At 37.3% G+C, this 20186-nt stretch overlaps 1 protein-coding gene across 4 annotated transcripts in view; it reads left to right on the top strand.

Moving 5' to 3' along the window:
* Positions 1 to 20186, top strand: part of LOC6054491 (2-acylglycerol O-acyltransferase 2) — a 36257-nt gene that overhangs the window by 15370 nt on the left and 701 nt on the right. For 2 of the 4 annotated variants that reach the window (XM_038260609.1, XM_038260608.1), the window contains exons 2-5: positions 987 to 1140; positions 1199 to 1296; positions 1351 to 1482; positions 19645 to 20186. In XM_038260609.1, coding sequence (XP_038116537.1) covers positions 1009 to 1140; positions 1199 to 1296; positions 1351 to 1482; positions 19645 to 20186 — 904 coding nt within the window. In that variant the 5' untranslated portion in view covers positions 987 to 1008. Of the gene's footprint in view, positions 1 to 986; positions 1141 to 1198; positions 1297 to 1350; positions 1483 to 6788; positions 7331 to 7387; positions 7685 to 16570; positions 17113 to 17169; positions 17477 to 19644 lie in introns of those variants that run through there. The other 2 variants (XM_038260610.1, XM_038260611.1) reach the window with 2 other exon arrangements.

The raw sequence follows: 20186 nt of genomic DNA, 5'->3' as shown, positions 1-20186 counted from the left end.
GCATTGTGTGACGTCACGATGCACTGGTCGGTATCGCTCCACGACACGATAATGTTGAAAACCGCTCGGATTGCCTTCAGCTCAGGAAGCGTCGTCGATCCCTTAGCCAAATGCAGCAGGTAGAGCTGGTCACGGTACTTGATGTCTTTGTTGCGTCGGCTCATTTTGTGCACGGCCAACACATCCAGTTTCAAAACTTTTAGCTCGGCAGCTAATTCCTCCACTGGCATGTCGTACAGACCTCTGACGACGATTTTGTACGGCTTATCCATGACGACATCATGGGTAAAGTACTCCGCCTCGTTTTCGGTCAAGTAATCCTTGACCAGTTGATAGTGCTGCCTGGATTGCACCAGCACCTTAAATCCGTCCTGACACAGACGAATGTTGCCTTGGACTTTCCCAGACTTGATGAGTTCAACCAGCCCCGCACGAAAGTCGATCGTTGCTGCTGATTGCCTCACATAAAAGGAGGCAGTTTCTCCTTTCGCTGTTTCACTTCATTCTCCTTTGCTTCCGCTACCTGGTCCTCGTCAGGCAGTCCAGCGAACTTGTTGTTCTTCAAAAGCTGCTCCTCGTGCGATGAAGAGTTCTCCTCCTCCTCATCCATCGGTACAGTACCGTCGCTCTTTTTCGTCTTTTTGCTGTTCGATGTCACTTCCAAAAGCACCTTCCTTTTGAAATTCCCGGTTTTGGCCATCAGTTGAGGCCTCAACCTTCCTTTTGGAAATTCCCACTTTTTTGCCTGCTTGAGCCGCAGGTAGGGCAATATTGCCGGCGTTTTGCGCCGGGACGCGACGAGTCATGTTGATTCAGACAACCTTCACCAACGAATGCTCGGATAACAATGGTCAACTGATGTTGTGAAGGTTTCTACAATAAATTCAAATTTTTATGAATGTTTAAATGCATTTTATAAATAATAATTAATTCTTAGAAGTTTGAAGCCTTTCCAACCTTCTAAACAACCCCTCTTCTCATTTCAGGTGAAAAACAACCGATCAAAAAATGAGGAAAATCGAGTGGGCACCCCTGAATGTGCCCCTGCGGCGTCGTCTGGAAACCCTGAGTGCCTGCGGATGGATGTGCCTGTTTCTGTTCGGTGAGCTGTGGATGCTGTTGTACTACTTCTACCTGCTGGTAAGAACCAAACTACTTAACATCTACAAAGAGTCAATTGAACCATTCTTTTTCTCAGATATTCGGAGGACTCTACGCCAGAACCTTCTGCCTCATCTATGGAATCTTCATCTACATAGACCGAAAAGCAGGAGTTAACGGTGGGCGAGGTCAAGGGTTAGTTATCAGACTCAGCTCGTAACAACTCAGTAACGTATTTAATTTTCGCAGCTTGAAGTGGTTCCGAAACCTGTACTGCTGGAAGCTGCTCCAGTCGTACTTCCCGGCAAAGCTGCACAAGACGGTCGATCTGCCGGCGGATCGAAACTATATTTTTGCCGCTTTTCCACACGGAGTGCTCAGGTGAGTAGTATCGGCTGAACCGGTTGCTTGCACTCTTCTGTGGCTTTGCTTGCTTTTCATTGGTGATCTAAACTATGAGCTCGACCGTTCCCATTGGGCATGGACTTTCAGGATTATTCACTTCATAACTATATATGATTGTACTGTAATATGTAGTATATGTTATTATAAAAAAAACTACAATTTAAAAAAAAGGACACAAAACAAGAATAATTTTCAAAATTTATTTCCAAATATGTTTACATTTATTTTAATTGAGCTCAAATTTAAAAGCGATCATATCCTAAAAACAGATATCCAAAGATTTTTATTGTACATTTGTCTGACTTGAAATCTTCGAAACTCTACATAAATAATTGTTTTTTTTTAACGACTCCTCCGTTTGGCCCACACATACTTTTTAGAAGACCTTCAAAATGTTATTGGCAAGATTTTATTTAGACATGTCATGTGAGACTTGCTAAAGACCAAGCCAGCCCAAAACAGGATTTTTTTAGGTACTTTTTTCTCGATCCTCTCCGATATCAATGAAACTTTGTAGACATGTTATCCTGCGCTTAGATAAGCAATTTTTGTTTAAATGGAGCCAGTTTCACTCGATAAAGACATTTGAGAAGGGCGTGAGTGTTTTACATATTTTTGCATTTTGTTATTTGAATATCGCTCAGAGACAAACTTGTAGGAAATTTGACTGCACTGTAACTGAAAATCGCACTTTGCTGTGTTCGTATTCGCACTTTTTCATACGATTTTTTCAGTTCAACTACGATTACACTTTTTTGTGTAATTGCAGTCGAACTGAAAAAATCAATTACAGTGTGGCTTTCTGAAAAAAATACACTGAAAGAAAAAAACATGCCACTTTCATGAGATTTTTAAATTTAAATTCAAATTAGAAGAAGAGCCCACGATTTGTTTTCGATCAAAATTTTTGTGAAAATAACCTGAGATGTTACAAAAAGACTCACGAAAAATGCAGGATGGAGCAATTCTCCAGAAAAAATACCAAAATCATTCACTGAAAATGTTTTTTTTAAGTGCTCTAAACGTCAAAATTTTAAAAAACCGAATACGGGAATCTATTTTCCAGACAATTTTACATAAAGGTCTCCATATTGACCACTGTTCTAAGTCCAATCCTTGTGAAGTTGCAGCGGTTTTAAAAATAAAAATGTTGAAAAATAGGTTTTTGATGGTTTTGGCAATTTGTAAGACATAGGGGAGAGTGGGGAGACTTGATCCCCTTTTTTTGTATCGCACATAACTGTGTCAATTTCTCTCAAAACTATAAACTTTTTGCATGAATTGAAAGCTTAAACATTCATCTATGTTTGACTAATAAGGGTATTTCGTCAGATGAACTCTTCGAATCATGCCAAGCGTTTTAAAAAAATATTTTAAACCGGCATTTTAAAAATGTTAGGGGTAACCTGATCCCCCTTTCAACATTTTGAAGAAATCTTGAGCAAAATGTTTCTTATTCATCCAAACTTTTAATTTTCTATAAGTTACAGAAATTTCACATAAAACCTGTACGCTTGTGTTCAAAATATAACAAGTTTAGTATGTAAAATATTTAAAAACTTAAAATATTATTTTTTAGACCAAAATTAAGCATGTTTACAAAAGCTGGAAATTTTTGTTTACAAAACTTTTGAAAAAAAGTTCAAACTGCAGTAAGTTATGTACAACTATACTAAAGGAAACTATGTATGAAAACCCAGCCCAATTAATTAAGCTTGAGGCTGATTCCAGTGACTGTAAAAATTCAGGGATCAAGTCTCCCTAAACGCACTTTTTTAAACAATTGATTATAAAAATAGTATGACGAAAAATTTAACATCAAATGCGTAAGGGTTTTGGAGTTGATAAGTTTATCAAAAAATTCATGTATAGAAAATATTTTTTGAATAATTTTTGAGTGTTTTCTATACATATCAAAACAACGAAAAAAAGATCTCTTGGAAGTTTTTGCAGCTCGTTTTAGAAAAATGTGTGTAACTCAATCTAAACATTTTTTTAATTTTTTTCTTCGTTTTCTACAATGAGTTTTAGTTAATTTCGCACAACTTTCTAGAACAAAGCTAATTGTTTTACACACATGCTGACGAGATACAGGCTTGGGATCAAGTGTCCCCGGGGATCAAGTCTCCCCACTCTCCCCTACATGATTTTTCAGGCCCGAAAATATTTTTACCAGAAAGCTCGTCCAATTTCCCGTAAGATTGTCTTTGACCACTTTTCAAAATAACTCGTGTTTTTTTTATTTAAGCTTGTTGACTATCCAGGTTACTACCATCCACTGAACTACACTGAAATAAATATCCTGTTTCTGCTATGACCAATTTAATTATGCTTACAGTATGTTAAAAAAAATATTTACACCCCTTGGGCACTATGCACATTTTGTGATGAAACATGTAAACAATTCAAAGTTTGACAGGAACCTAGTACTACGTTTTGTTCAGAAACTCATGCTGAACATTTTGCTATAAAAAGCTCATGAAAAGATGATTTCTATAAAAAGTTAGAGAACAAATACTATTACAGAAATCTAAAAAGGTGCAAAAATAGTATGTACACCTTTCGAAAAATTAACATAAATAATGTTATTTGTTGACAAATCACCATAAATCCAGTCTCCCAACTCCGAATAGGCATCCTTGACTGATTAAAAAAATAGTTTGGATTGAATATAAAGTCTACTAACTACTTAATATAAAAGTTTATATAACTCTGGAAATTCTACATAAAACTTATCTGAACTTAATTTTGCAAACTTGCAATTTAACTAAATGTCAATATATTACCAAAGAATTGCTAAATACACATTTTGGAGTGGGTATAACACCGTTTGGGGGTTTTTGTAACGATAGAATAGATTTTTCATTGGAATTTCGTACCAACCCGGAATTACGTCGTAGGAAAATCCACCGGCATCCGAACCAGTCCACAATTCACAAGTCAACCTATGTGGCATCGGAAAGGGCATAAAATTTCCGATCATTTGAAACACATACATCTACGTTTTCTATAAACTCACGTTTTTAAATACCTGGGCAAAAAGTAAGTTTGATCCACGAGAACAAAATTACGAAAGTCCATACATTTTTGGCAGATTGCTCAAACGAAACCATAACAACGTTTTTGCCTAGGTATTTAAAAACGTGGGTTTTAAAGAAAACCTAGATGTACGGGCATCAAAAGATCGGAAATTTTATGTTCTTTCCAATGGCACATAGGTTGACTAGTGAATTGTGGACCTGTTCGGATGCCGGCGGATTTTCCGACGACGTATTTCCGAGTTGTGTGAGTGTGTGTGTGTGCAACCAACCAAACGGGACCACGCGGTCGCTTCTTACAAATTGAGTTGTTTCCAAGTATTTTTAGATCTACATTCTATACATGCAAATAACTCGCATAGGCATCTGGAAGGTGTTAGCTCTGCCGAGCTTCGGTGACCCATTTCTACGCTGGCTAGCCGAGCGCGAGGTACTTCAGCTTTATCGACAAGCCCCGCCCTGAAGAACGTTTGCACCAATCGGATTCAAACGTTATTTAGAACTTCCGAACCCTTGTCAAATGGACAAGGACCCAGCGCGTATATAGTTGGTAGTAACAGTATTCCTAATTCCAGTCATGGCTCACCAAGTCGCGATGGCCTAGTGGTTAGCATTTTTGCTTACCGATCCAAAGGACGGGGGATCGAACCCCGACTCGAGCGACTTCGATGTTTCGTTCATGTTCAGAGTTTCAAGATTAATATTTCCTGTACTTTCTCGTTGGGAGCAGAAGGGAATCGAACCCAGAACCTTTCGCTTACAAAGCGAACACCGTAACCAGTCAGCCACGGCTGCTCCTGCCGACGACGTAATTCCGGGTTGGTACGAAATTCCAACGAAAAATCTATTCTATCGTTACAAAAACCCCCAAACGGTTTTATACCCACTCCAAAATGTGTATTTAGCAATTCTACGGTAATATATTGGCATTTAGTTAAATTGCAAGTTTGCAAAATTAAGTTCAGATAAGTTTTATATACACCCAAAGGAAAAATATATCTCACAATCTGCAACATTAGATTTGCTGCAGAAAATGTCACATTTTATAACATTTTTTGCAGCAAGCCCGTAGACCATTTTTGCCCGCGTGTAAAAATTTCAGCGATCTGCAGTTCTCACCAACACATATAATGCTGGCCCGTCCCCTAGCAACACTCCAAAGAGAAGCATATGTTGGTGCACTTTCACTCACTTTTCATCAAGCGTCCATGGCGCGGTGGTAGCGTGTCGGATCAATAACCAAGAAGTTGGTGGTTCAATCCTCGTTTTGCTAAGTGTTTTTTTTTTGTGAAATACAACCAAAAAGCCGTCGGTAATGTCGATAATTGTCGGTAACGGGCAAAAATGTCATACTCCTATATCGCAAAAAATGCATGAGGACAGATTTCATGCAGATTCTGATATACTTTCATGCCGCCATGCATCAAAATCATGCGACTGCCAGTTGGGTGTAGAATTTCCAGAGTTGTATAAACTTTTATACTAAGTAATTAGTAAACTTTATATTCAATCCAAATTATTTTTTAATCAGTCAAATATGCTTATTTGGAGTTGGGAGACTGGATTTATGGTGATTTGTCAACAAATAACATTATTTATGTTAATTTTTCGAAAGGTGTACATACTATTTTTGCACCATTTTAGATTTCTGTAATAGTATTTGTTCTCTAACTTTTTATAGAAATCATCTTTTCATGAGCTTTTTATAGCAAAATGTTCAGCATGAGTTTCTGAATAAAACGTAGTACTAGGTTCCTGTCGAACTTTAAATAGTGTACATGTTTTATCACAAATTGTGCTTAGTGCCCAAGGGGTGTAAAATTTTTTTTACATACTGTTTATCTGTAAGTCCACATTTCCAATTGAAAAGTGGTCAAAGCTAATCGTGGGCTCACCTTCAAATTTGAATTTTTAACTTAAAAATCGATTCCCTATTTGACATGGAATTGCTCTTCGATTGTTTATTAAAAACATGATTTACATAATGTTACTGATTTGCAATCGACGATTACTGCCCATTTATGTTGCTTGCTGTCATAAAACATCCTTTTCCAAATTCTATCGTTGTGAAGTGTGATAAATCGACCATCTTCGTGCTAACATTGGAATTGTTTTCGTCACCAACCGTAAGTACTACAAACGTTCTGTCTGTTTTGGCACTTATCTTTGTCGCAATTCTCCTAGCAAACATTCATGCTCCATTAACCGTCTCGGCAACCACATCAAATCTCAAACTCCTTCCAGCACCTCGACCTTCATAAACTACGGCACCGACACCACCGGCTTCTGCCGGCTATTCCCCGGCATCCGGTCCAAGCCGTGCACCCTGGACTTCCACTTTATCATTCCGTTCTTCCGCGAGCTTCCCCTTAACTGGGGTTTTGCATCGTGTTCATCGGCCAGTATTAAAAACATGATGACCGCCTCGAACAACCCGAACCATCCGGCCAACCGTGGCGGATTCACCTCAAATGCTGCGGTCCTGGTGGTCGGAGGTGCCGCCGAGTCCTTGCACTGCCGCCCGAACAACTTCAAACTTGTCCTCAAGAAACGGAAAGGATTCTGCAAGATCGCCCTCGAAACGGGAGCCAGCCTCGTACCGGTGCTTCACTTTGGTGAGTTGGATCTGTTCGATCAACCGCCGAATCCTCCCGGTTCTCCACTGCGAAACTTCCAGGAGTGGATCAAAAACACAACCGGAATTGCGCCGGCCGCCTTTCGGGGTGTTGGGTTCTTGCAGAATACCTACGGGATTATTCCAAGGCCAAAGCCATTGAATGCAGTCAGTGAGTATTGCTTGAGGCTTCGAAAAAGATCAAAATAAGAAACAACATTTATTTCAGTTGGACGCCCGATTGAGATGGGTAAGATCGAGAAGCCAACCCAGGCGGATGTGGATAAGCTGCACGAACGATTCTGCAAAGAATTGACGGAGCTGTTTGAGGAAAACAAGCCGAAATTCGTGGAGAATTACCAGAATGTTAAGCTGGTGTTTGAGTAGATGGGATAAACGAAAAGATTTTTTTTTTTTAAATTCCATAAAAATAATTTTAAGAGTCAACTAGTCGAAGCAACAAAAATGTCAATGGTGTATAAGGGTTCTTTATATTTTTAAATTATTGTCTAATTTTACTAGAAAACGAGCTTTTATTTGAAAATATCACAAACAGGGATAAGTAAAATTTGAGTAAAATGTGTTCATCATGGTATTCTCTATGGTACACTTAACCCGCGGCGGTTTGACACGTTTTAGCTTGACACTTTTAAGTTCGGAACCATTCAAATGCTGAAAAGGAATCTAATTAGAATAGTGGGGAGAATTGAACCCGTCAGCTTTGTTCTAGAAAGTTTTACAAAATTGACTCAAACTCAAGAAATTTTAAACCACACTTCTCTAAAAAGTGTTGCAAAAAAAACCTCGTACATCACAGTGTTTTTCCTAGAACAAACTTAAGATATTTGCGGGGTCTGGTGAAATATTTCCGATGGTTAGTCACTTTTTCGTTTGACACTTTTTTAGTATGTACCCCGTTGGATGGTCAAAGTCAAACTAAGATGTGACGAACTGTCACTTTTTACACGGCGCTTATGCACGCTATCAAAACAAACGTTTGGTAGTGTGCAGGGGCGCCGACTAGTCCAATATGTTGGGGGGGGCAAGGTTGTTTTTGGAATCGATAGGTAAGACTGGCGATTAGATGTTAAAGTTTATTGTATATCACGAATTTTAATAATTTTATTACGATGTGATAAGATTTTTTTCATGTGGAATCCCTTTTTTCAAGAAAAAGATAATTTATCAAAACAAGATTGAGAATGTTGATTGTGGGGAATTTTTAATATGTTTGGAAGGCGAATTCCTTCTCATTGGCATATTCTCACTTATTATCTAGAAGTAACAGTCAATAATAAAAATAAATAATTTAAACTTCAGAAATTAAAAAATCCAATACTCCAAAATTTAAAAAAAAATACGGAATAAAAAAATTCTAGGGTAAAAAAACTCATGGCTTGAAAATGATAAGAAATCAAAAGCAGAAATCAGAAATTTAAGCAATCAGAAATTTAGAAATAACAATAATATTCAATGTTTTAAAAATCGAAAATTTAAAAATTATTATACATCAATTAATTTTTCAAGAATTTAAGAATTTAAGAATTTAAGAATTTAAGAATTTAAGAATTTAAGAATTTAAGAATTTAAGAATTTAAGAATTTAAGAATTTAAGAATTTAAGAATTTAAGAATTTAAGAATTTAAAATTTAAGAATTTAAGAATTTAAGAATTTAAGAATTTAAGAATTTAAATTTAAGAATTTAAGAATTTAAAATTTAAGAATTTAAATTTAAGAATTTAAAATTTAAGAATTTAAATTTAAATTTAAGAATTTAAAATTTAAGAATTTAAGAATTTAAGAATTTAAGAATTTAAAATTTAAGAATTTAAGAATTTAAATTTAAAATTTAAAATTTAAGAATTTAAGAATTTAAGAATTTAAGATTTAAGAATTTAAGAATTTAAGAATTTAAGAATTTAAGAATTTAAGAATTTAAGAATTTAAGAATTTAAGAATTTAAGAATTTAAATTTAAAATTTAAAATTTAAGAATTTAAGAATTTAAAATTTAAGAATTTAAGAATTTAAGAATTTAAGAATTTAAGAATTTAAGAATTTAAAATTTAAGAATTTAAAATTTAAGAATTTAAGAATTTAAGAATTTAAGAATTTAAGAATTTAAGAATTTAAGAATTTAAGAATTTAAGAATTTAAGAATTTAAGAATTTAAGAATACGATCAAAAACGTTGTAAAATGGATTCCCAATACTCAATAATGCTGATTTCCTGATAATTTTCTTTTTCTAGTATTATTTTTTACTCCCTGATTTTTTGGCATATTTTTTGAGGGTGCAGTTAATTTCTATAGCCTTTTTATTTTTTTTAATCGATCATAAATTGCAGAAGGCGATACACTTGTGTTTTTTAGATTACAAAAATTAACTTTTTTTGAAAAAATTGTATTTTTCAGCTAAAATTGGTATAGAACGGTTAACGGATAACAAATGTGTTTGAAATTTTTTCAAATCCTTTCTAAAATTACCCAAAAAATTATCGAATTTTTCAGCATTTTGGTAAATGTAAAGCAGTCAACAAATGCCCATTTTGAAAAGTATTTCAGTTTATATTCGCTAAATCCTGATCTACAATAGCAAATCGCAGAATGTTGCGGTTGAAAACTTGATGATTGTTTTCGCAAGAGTTTGCTTAAGTTTTATTGTAGATGAGGTGCACAGATGCACAGATAGAAATATTTTTAGCAAATCCTTAAAATCTATGTTGACGACATCTCTCAAATCATATACCGATGCCACTGTGAACTAAGCTTACTGATTTTCCTAGAGAGCACAGTGGTATAGATAAAACGTGGTCGATTTAGAAAAAATGCATCTAAATCCAGGAAATTGTAAACAATTTTGTTCAAAAAATTTCAGCGATTTCGAAAACAACAAATGTTTTTGAACTATTTTGCGGATTCGCTTACAAGAATTCTATCAGTGTGTACAAACAATGTTCCATTTAAGTCTTAGATATTATTTTCAATTATTTCTTGTTTTTTTTTTATATTTGAAATAAGAATATTTTACTTCCAAAATTTCTGGGGGGGCACAATGTATGGGCTGCCCCCCCAGCCAAATTTTAGGGGGGGGGCAAAAAGTGCTGAGCCCCCCCAAAGTCGGCGCCCCTGGTAGTGTGTGTGAACTCCGTGTAAAAGGGGTGTCAAACTAAAAAGTGACCCCGTTCGTTTGACAACAGTTGGTGTCAAACCATCGGGGTTTGAGTGTATACTCCATTTCGTAAATTTAAAATTGACTTTCACCAAAAGTTGTGAATTTAATTCCTAATCAAACATTGAACAGTGCCTACTGAGTTTTTTTAATGATTTCAGAAAATAATTATCACAAATTTCATTAAAATTTTAAATCAGTTTCATGTTTCAACAAAACATTTTCATTACTAATAAATTGGATTGGGTTTGAGTGGGAATTAAATCCAGAATTTTTAGAGAAATTCACTTTTTATTTTTCGAAATTGGAAGTAACTTTTGCTCGTTTTTAGTGGAGTGGTGGTTTATTAGGAGTACTTTCAGAATATGCAATAACCCAGAAAGTGTCAAAATGTACATGATGTTTTTGAAATGTTACAGTCGATTTGGCTTGGAAACTTTTTATTGGAGGTCAAATATTGGGCAAATATGTTATTTAGAGTCTCTTAAAGCATATTCATAAGAAAATTTATGGATATTATTAACATACACCCATATTAAGAAAAATCCAGTAAAATCAACAAAAAAAAACTTCAAAAACAAAGTTGCTCTAGACCATCCGATGAAATATTTCACCGGACCCCGGAAAATGCCGGGAAAGAGCCCTTCTTGCATGGTGTCAAATAACAGACTTGCCGAATATTTTTTCTTAATGTTCTCGGAAAAATACACCGTGACATGGTTTCCTTTAGTATGGTCAGGGATGGAATAATCGCAAAAAAATCAATTTCGCTTGCGAACTTTCTTCATCTGCGAAAGAGAGAGGAGGCAAATCACGTAAAAGAAAATCGCTCCCGAATTTCTCCAAGAAAATCAATTTGCTGATGATTTTTTGTGAATTTCCTTGTCAGCACCACTTAAAAATATTTAATTCACTTTTTTTACACACATTGCCCATCTACAAAATGTGACAGGTCATATTTCGACCTGTGACGTTACAATTGCAAGTGTAGTAGTGAAAGATATATTCCGCCGAATAATCAAGATGATGATTTTTTTAAGATTCCTTTTACCGATCTTTCGTGCTCGAGAGAGAAGTGCCATGCTCCCTTCGGATTTTTTCTCTTGATGAACGTCCAATGATTTTTTTTGATGATGATTATTCCATCACTGAGTATTAGGGTGCCCAGAAAAAATGACCCCCTGCTCCACAAGCGAAACACGGGTTTTTGGGTTATTTTAAGCATCTGTGTAAATTTTGAGCGAAATTGGATGAGATTAACCCATTGATACTCGAGCCTAAAGTTGGTGAAAAAAGTGTTTTTCATACAAAAATGACTTTTTTAAATCGCTAATAACTTTTTAGGATCGAGTTTTACAGTTTTGGCATGTTCTACAAAGTTGTAGAGCAATAAATTTTCAATAAAAATCTCACTTTTGGGAATATTTGGATGGAAGTAGCGCACCGTGCAGACCAAACCGTAAGAAACTTGGGTTTTCCATACATTTTTTCGATTTTTCCCATACAAACTTCACCTCCAAGTATCAATGGATAAATGTTGACCGATTTTGCTCATTTTTGGCCCAGTGTCCTAAAATAGGTCAAGGAACAATATTCAGCTTGTGGAGCGAGGTTTTGAAAAAAGTCCCATATTCTGAGCACCCTACTGAGTATGGTTGTAGATGACTTACTGCAGTTTGAACGATTTTATAAATTTTTCATAATCAAAATTTACCAGCTTTTCTAAACATGTTCAACTTTGATCTTAAGATCCAAAATTCAATGATCCGACCGGGAATAAATCCCTGAAATATCTGCCTGTGGGGCAGAAGCCGCGATCATCAAGCTACGGAGCCGGGCTGGCTATGAAAATTCAAATAATGGTAATAAAAAGAGAAAATTCATTCAAATTATAAATCAAAAATTTCTTTACGCATTTCTTCATGAAGTGCACCGTTTTCGAGTTAAATGCAATTTTAGTTAAAAAATCTCAAAAAATGTTATTTTTTTCAGTTTAGACATATTTTATGAGGGAAAAGGTACACTGTAATATATTTTTTAAAAGCTGCGAAAATTTCATTTTTTTCTTTTAAACATTATTGATCGAACAACGGTGTGCAAAGATATAGCCTTTTAATACTTTACAAACCGATTCCGCCCAAAGGAGGGCTTTGATCTGAAAAACCGACAAAAAAATTCGACAGTCCAGACTCGATTATTGATTATCCGAAGGCCTCGGACAAATTTCACTTCGGATAATCGAATCACGAAAAAAAAATTTTTTTTTCGTTGTCTAACTTTTGATTGTTGAGCATAGGTATGACCCCTTAACTACGTTAAAATTAGAATTTTTGAATCCAAGATGGCGGTGATGCAATATTGAAAAAAAAGAATTTTATTTTTTAAAAGGCAATCAACAACTCAAATTTGACTAAAATGGGGTCGTAGAACTCAAATTTTATGTTAAAAACAAGAAAATGAAAAAAATACAATTTTTTTTCGTGATTTGATTATCCGAAGTCCCATACAAACCTTCGGATAATCGAACTTTGGATAATCGAAACTTCGGATAATCGGGGCTTCGCATAATCGGGGCTTCAGATAATGGAGTCTGGACTGTAATTTATTTTTACTTTTCAAGTTTCACTTGTTTTATGTGACTGCCAATAAGCATAAGCATAAGCATAAGCGCAGTTGCTATTCCGTTATTGACCAGGACCTCCAGAAGTTACATCCACGAGCCGTGGAAAATGAGTGGGTGCTATCTTTCCTCCCTTCGCAACTTCTCAAAGACCCCTATCATGCTGATCAATACCGGCGCCGGCCACGACCAGTGGTAGAGTCACGGGGAAGTGGATGGGAATGTTAGTCCAATACTTGAGTGATAGAGACCGCCCAATCGACTGCTTTGAGGGGGTTAGTAGATGGGTATGAGGTCAGAATTCACGAGTGGCAGTGATGTGACCATGAGCATTTTTTTATCGGTTGAAAATTTTAAATCTTAAGCAGCCGGCTGCGGAATGATAGTTAATTGATTATTTAAAAGTTTTTTTAATCGAACGCGTGCCAACCGAGCAGTAGTGCTATGGGCTGGACTTGTCAGTATATTTTTACTGTTTGTACAATTTAAATAACGCGAGCAAATTTCAAAAATAGTAAGTAAAAGACGCTTTACTCTTTAAAAAATTGACAGTTTGATGAGTTAATACTAAAACTGTCAGCTGGAATAAATTATTACGATCAACGAATATCAACGAAAAGAAAACAGGTCATCACGTAACCGATTGTAATGAAATTAAAACAATAACTTAAACGAACTAAACCGGCGGCGTGCCTTCCAATCACCGATGATAAAAGAAGGACTTATGAAAAATAAAATATCAAATAAAAGGCTCCGATAAACACGGAAAGGCATCGCAAATCAGACTGGTTCAATTGTCATCGATGACAACCAGAGCCAGCCGCACCTTCTCACACACACGCGCGAAAAGAAAAACGAAAAACCAGGCCCCTGTGATGACGGCCATTTTCTTGAAACCAAAACTTCTGACGCCGAAGAGAAGATGAAGAAGAAAACAAAAAAAAAACACATCTGTCAACCGCGTCGAACCGCGTGTTTCGATCCACTCTGATTTTTGTTCAAATGACAACATAACAAGAATTTCGGCAAAAAGAGGACAATTTCAAGTACGGGTTCCCTCAAAACCAATCCGTCAGCGAATCTGGACCGAAACAACCGTCATCAGCCCAGCCAGTGGTGCAGGTCGAGCAGGTTGAGGTTTTATATTTCGGCTTCAAAAAACCATTCAGGGTGCCCCTTCTTTAACGAACCACCGTTATTTTCCGGACCACGACGGACATTTGGTGGTAGCTGCGACACTTCCGTCACTCAGTGATTACACAAATATGAACACAAGAACACTTTTTTTACGCCACGCTGCTGCAAAGAATTTCAAATTTTAAATAGTTTGACCGTTTTAACCAGGGCCCCGGCGATGGCCTGAAAAAAGCTACCGAACAACAATGGCAATATGGCGGCGTTTGTTTATAAACATTGCAATGTTCTTTTGGTTGATTTTTGAGTATATTATGAGTATATTAGAAATCAATCTTTGTAGCGCTGGTTTGCTGCAAAAAGTACCTGCTGAAAGCAACAGATCTCCGCTGAAGGAGCTGGAGAAAGTGCCAAAAAGCGAACGAGCCTGTGCAGTGCTACGTCCACCGGACAAGAAAAGGTTTCGCTGGAGGAGTTGGAGCACGTTACCGCTGCGGAAGCTGGAGAATGTGCCAAACTGCGAACGGGCTGGGTCAAGAACGCCCCTGTTCAGTGCTGCGTCCATCGGCCGGGGCAACGTTCCGATTGAAGAGCAGGAGAAAGTGCCAAACAGTGAACGAGAAAGGTCAAGAACGCCCTTGCACATTGCTGAGCCCTCCGAACGAGACAACGTTCCGCCGGAAGAGTTGAATCACGTTCCGGGCATGTTTCGCTGCGGAAGCTGGAAAAGTTGCTACACAAAAATGCACCTATTTCTTGGAAATTTAGGAGTACAACCAATAAAACTGTAAAAGATAATAATTTGTCCACGTTTTTTTCCAAACATCTGCTCCAAGCATTGCAAAGCTACATAGTTTTAGGCTAGTATGGAGATCGGAAGGAAAGGGGTCAAGAAACAGCTTTACGAACAGCAGAACAAAGGAGAGGGAGCGTTTTCTTGGGGCTTTTCTTCACCCTCTCTGGCTTGCTTTTGCAAACTTAATTATTGAGTTTATAATGGTATACCGCTATAATAACAATTTATATTAATGTTAAAAAACGGGGAAAAAACACTTTGTAAAAGTAATTTCCATAAAAAGGCAAATATTAACAAATTAGCAAATTACCCCGAACAGTATTTATGATGTGCGATATTAGGGTAATTCATCCGTTCCAGACTGTCAAAATTCCAAAACGTCAACGCGCCCACCAACATTTTTCGGTACGCAGCTTTTGTTCCTGTATGACGTTTCGAGGCGAAGCCCTGGTTTTAACGTTGCTAGATGTAAACAGTAGGCCTCACCTACCAATACATCAGCAGGCGATTTCAGATAGGGGCTACTCACAAACACTAATGTGGGGGCTAGTTTTCAGACAGGGGCTACTCACTAATACTATTGCAAGATTGTAGTGATGGGCAAGTAGAGTATCCCTTTACTCTGACACCACCCCCCTGCGAAAAACACACCAACGACGAACGCGAAAAAAACCCTACGACCCGACGGAAAGGCATTGCAAATCAGACTCACTTGTTTTATGCCAATGTTTAAAAAAATGAGTTTTTTTTTTCAGAGGTCAAGTTGGCTGTATTTTGAACTAGCATTTCCTTCATATTAAGAAAAATTAGGTATACATTAATTTTCTGCTCGTTTCATTGAACATATTTCCATTTTTAAAATGGCTTATTTCGACAAAGGAAATGCATGTATATCATCTCAAATAGCTAAGACGTTCAAAACTCGATTGGCCCAAAATGCACGTGCGACAAGATAGTACAATCATGACGATATGTTTTAAAAATTCTAAAATGAAGATAAAATATTTAAGATAAATACCGTAAACTGGGGTCAATCGGGACACATGGGGCGAATTGGGACAGCAGTTTTAACCATGTTGGAGCACAATATTTTGATTTTTCTGGTTGGTTTCGGTTAGAACAGACTCAGGCCAACAAAATGTGTACATCCATTTCCAAATTTAAAAGCTTAAAGTGCTCTAAAAACTGCTGTCCCTATTCAGACTGTAGTCCCGATTCACCCCAGATTACGGTACTGGATTAAGAGTTATCATATAAATTTTATCCATCAATCATTTTTGGGTGTCATTGTGCCATTCAACCATCTTCAAACATTTTTTCGCATGAAAATTTCCGAAAAATCTAAATTCGTTCGGGACCATCCATAAACCACGTGGACACTTTTTTGGGAATCTTTTAACCGTGGACAATTGTCCATACATTAAAAATCTTTTTTGTATGGATCCCCCCTTAAGTGTCCCATGGTTTATGGATGGTCCCTTCAGTGCATGTGAAATTACGATTACCATCAAGCAGTTTCGTTCCCACCCGTAAGTATTCAAAGGGCATAATTTATATTGGCACAACTACTTATTTCATGCACGCGAGTATCCTTCCGGTAACTGGTCATAATCATTGCATATTGGTAAATAATCCAGCCATTTCCTAACCACTTGCAAAGTATCTTAAAACACCCATGTGCACTTCTTTCAGCACCTCAACCTTCTTAAACTACGCCACCGACACCACCGGCTTTTACCGACTGTTTCCCGGGATCCGGTCCAAGCCGTGCACCCTGAACTTTCACTTCGTCATTCCATTCTTCCGCGAAATTCTCCTCAACTGGGGCCTCGGATCGTGTGCATCGGCCAGTGTCAAACACATGCTGACTGCCTCGAACAACCCGAACCATCCGGCCAACCGTGACGGATACACCTCAAATGCCGTGGTTCTGGTGGTCGGAGGTGCCGCCGAATCATTGCACTGCCGGCCGAACAACTTCCAGCTGGTGCTGAAGAAACGGAAAGGATTCTGCAAGATCGCCCTCGAAACGGGAGCCAGCATCGTACCGGTGCTCCACTTTGGTGAGCTGGATCTGTTCGATCAACCGCCGAATCCTCCCGGTTCTCCGCTGCGAAACTTCCAGGAGTGGATTAAAAACACCACCGGAATTGCGCCGGCCGCCTTTCGGGGTGTTGGGTTCTTGCAGAATACCTACGGGATTATTCCGAGGCCAAAGCCGTTGAACGCAGTCAGTGAGTATTGCTTGAAGATGCAAACAAGTTCAGATAAAAACACAACTTTGGTTTCAGTTGGACGCCCGATTGAGATGGGTAAGATCGAGAAGCCAACCCAGGCGGATGTGGATAAGCTGCACGAGCGATTCTGCAAAGAGTTGACGGAACTGTTTGAGGAAAACAAGCCGAAATACGTCGAAAATTATAAAAATGTTAAGCTGGTATTAGAGTGAAAGGGTGGAAGGGAGAGAAGAACAACAAAATCTTAAATTCCATTAAAATATGTTTCTTAAGAGTCAACTAGTCGAAAACACATAAATAAACATTCTTTGATGAATGAGGGGTTTATAATTTTTTTTTTACATATTTTGGTTGAACAAAATGGTTTTTTTTTTCTTTTCTTTTTGAAAATATCACAGTCCTTAAAGTGACAGAAATTCTTATTCTCTTTCATGACCAGTTTTCTTTTTACTAGTCTTGAGTAAAAATCATAAAACAAAGAAAACGAAACTACAGTCCAGACTCGATTATCCTAAGGCTTTGCCAAAATTTCACTTGGATTATCATATCCTAATCGAATGTCGAAAAAAAAATCGCTAGTTTATTTTTACAGTATGTAAAAAAAGTATTTACACCCCTTGAGCACTATGCACATTTTGTGATGAAACATGTAAAGAATTTAAAGTTTGACAGGAACCTAGTACTACGTTTTGTTCAGAAACTCATGCCAAACATTTTGCTACAAACAGCTCATGAAAAGAAGATTTCTATAAAAAGTTATATAACAAATACTATTACGAAAATAAAAAAGGTGCAAAAAAAAAGTTTGTACACCTTTCGAAAAATTAACATAAATAATGTTATTTGTTGACAAATCACCATAAATCCAGTCTCCCAACTCCAAATAGGCATCCTTGACTGATTAAAAAAATGATTTGGATTGAATATAAAGTTTACTAACTACTTAGTATAAAAGTTTATATAACTCTGGAAATTCTATATAAAACTTATCTAAACTTAATTTTGCAAACTTTAAATTCAACTAAATGTCAATATATTACCATAGAATTGCTAAATAAACATTTTGGAGTGGGTATAACACCGTTTTGGGGGTATTTGTATCGATAGAATAAATTTTTCGTTGGAATTTCGTACCAACCCGGAATTACGTCGTCGGAAAATCCGCCGGCATTCGAACCGGTCCATAATTCTTAAGTCAACCTATGTGGCATCGAATAGGGCATAAAATTTCCGATCTTTTGATACCCAAACATCTACGTTTTTATTTAAAACCTACGTTTTTAAATACCTGGGCAAAAAGTAAGTTTGATCTACGAGAACAAAAATTACGAAATTCCATACATTTTTGGCAGATTGCTCAAACAAAACCATAACAACGTTTTTACCTAGGTATTTAAAATCGTGGGTTTTATAGAAAACCTAGATGTATGGGTATCAAAAGATCGGAAATTTTATGCCCTTTTCGATGCCACATAGGATGACTTAAGAATTGTGGACCGGTTCGATGCCGGCGGATTTTCCGACGACGTAATTCCGGTTGGTACGAAATTCAACGAAAAATCTATTCTATCGATACAAATACCCCAAAACGGTGTTATACCCACTCCAAAATGTTTATTTAGCAATTATATGGTAATATATTGACATTTAGTTGAATTAAAAGTTTGCAAAATTAAGTTTAGATAAGTTTTATATAGAATTTCCAGAGTTATATAAACTTTTATACTAAGTTGTTAGTAAACTTTATATTCAATCCAAATTATTTTATAAATCAGTCAAGGATGCCTATTTGAAGTTGGGAGACTGGATTTATGGTGATTTGTCAACAAATAACATTATTTATGTTAATTTTTCGAAAGGTGTACAAACTTTTTTTGCACCTTTTTTAGTTTCGTAATAGTATTTGTTATATAACTTTTTATAGAAATCATCTTTTCATGAGCTTTTTGTAGCAAAATGTCTGGCATGAGTTTCTGAACAAAACGTAGTACTAGGTTTCTGTCAAACTTTAAATTTTTTACATGTTTCATCACAAAATGTGCATAGTGCCCAAGGGGTGTAAATACTTTTTTTACATACTGTAAATATGAGCAAAAGGAAGCAGTCAAGAATCAGTAAGTGTTAAGCTCAAATCGTCGTTGTCGTGATCTCTTGTCGCACGTGCATTTTCGGCCAAATTGGGCGAAGAACGCCATTTTGTGCAGCTTCAAAATTCAATTTCAATCCGGAGATATTCAATAAAAACTTCACTCTCCATATGAAAAAAAGTTTTCATAAGTGCGACAACTGGCCACAGAAGCTTCAGGTGAGAACGCGTTTGACATACGTACATGCCCGACTACCGTAAACATTTGTGTATATAACTCGGGATTCCAACCACCAAATTCAAAGAAACTTTGGTAAAATGCACAAAATGATCGACCAAACAAAACTTTGTCTACCAAAAAATTCAGCTAATATAACTTGTAAAATGTTTAATGTAAATTTTACATTTATTGACTATTTCAACACAAATCTCCACTCTCACAGCACCGGTTGCTTCCTGAGCTTCGCCACCGACTGGACCGGCTTCTGCCACCAGTACCCGGGCATCCGGTCGCGGGTCGTCACCCTGGACATCCACCTGATCGTGCCGTTCTTCCGCGAGCTGTGCTTCAGCTGGGGCGTCGCCTCCTCGTCGGAAAAGTGCATCGTCAAACTGCTGCAAGCGCCCAACGACCCCGACCACAAGCTGAACTCCGACGGAAACACCTCCAACGCCGTCGTCATCATCGTGGGCGGTGCGGCCGAATCGCTCAACTGTCGACCCAACAACTACCAGCTGGTGCTGAAGCGGCGCAAGGGATTCTGCCGGATTGCGCTGCAAACCGGGACGGCACTGGTGCCGGTCATCAACTTTGGCGAGCTGGACCTGTTCGATCAACCGTCGAATCCGCCCGGATCCCGGCTGCGAACCTGCCAGGAGTGGATGAAGGCCAAAACCGGAATCGCCCCACCTGCGTTCATCGGACGTGGCTTCTTCCAGTACAACTATGGACTGATTCCGCGACGCAAGCCGATCAACACAGTTA

The sequence above is a fragment of the Culex quinquefasciatus genome, chromosome 3 (assembly GCF_015732765.1).
Source record: "Culex quinquefasciatus strain JHB chromosome 3, VPISU_Cqui_1.0_pri_paternal, whole genome shotgun sequence".
NCBI classification, from domain to species: Eukaryota; Metazoa; Arthropoda; class Insecta; order Diptera; family Culicidae; genus Culex; species Culex quinquefasciatus.
The sequence above is the reverse complement of the archived record's forward strand: the minus strand, read 5'-3'. Positions and strand labels throughout refer to the sequence as shown.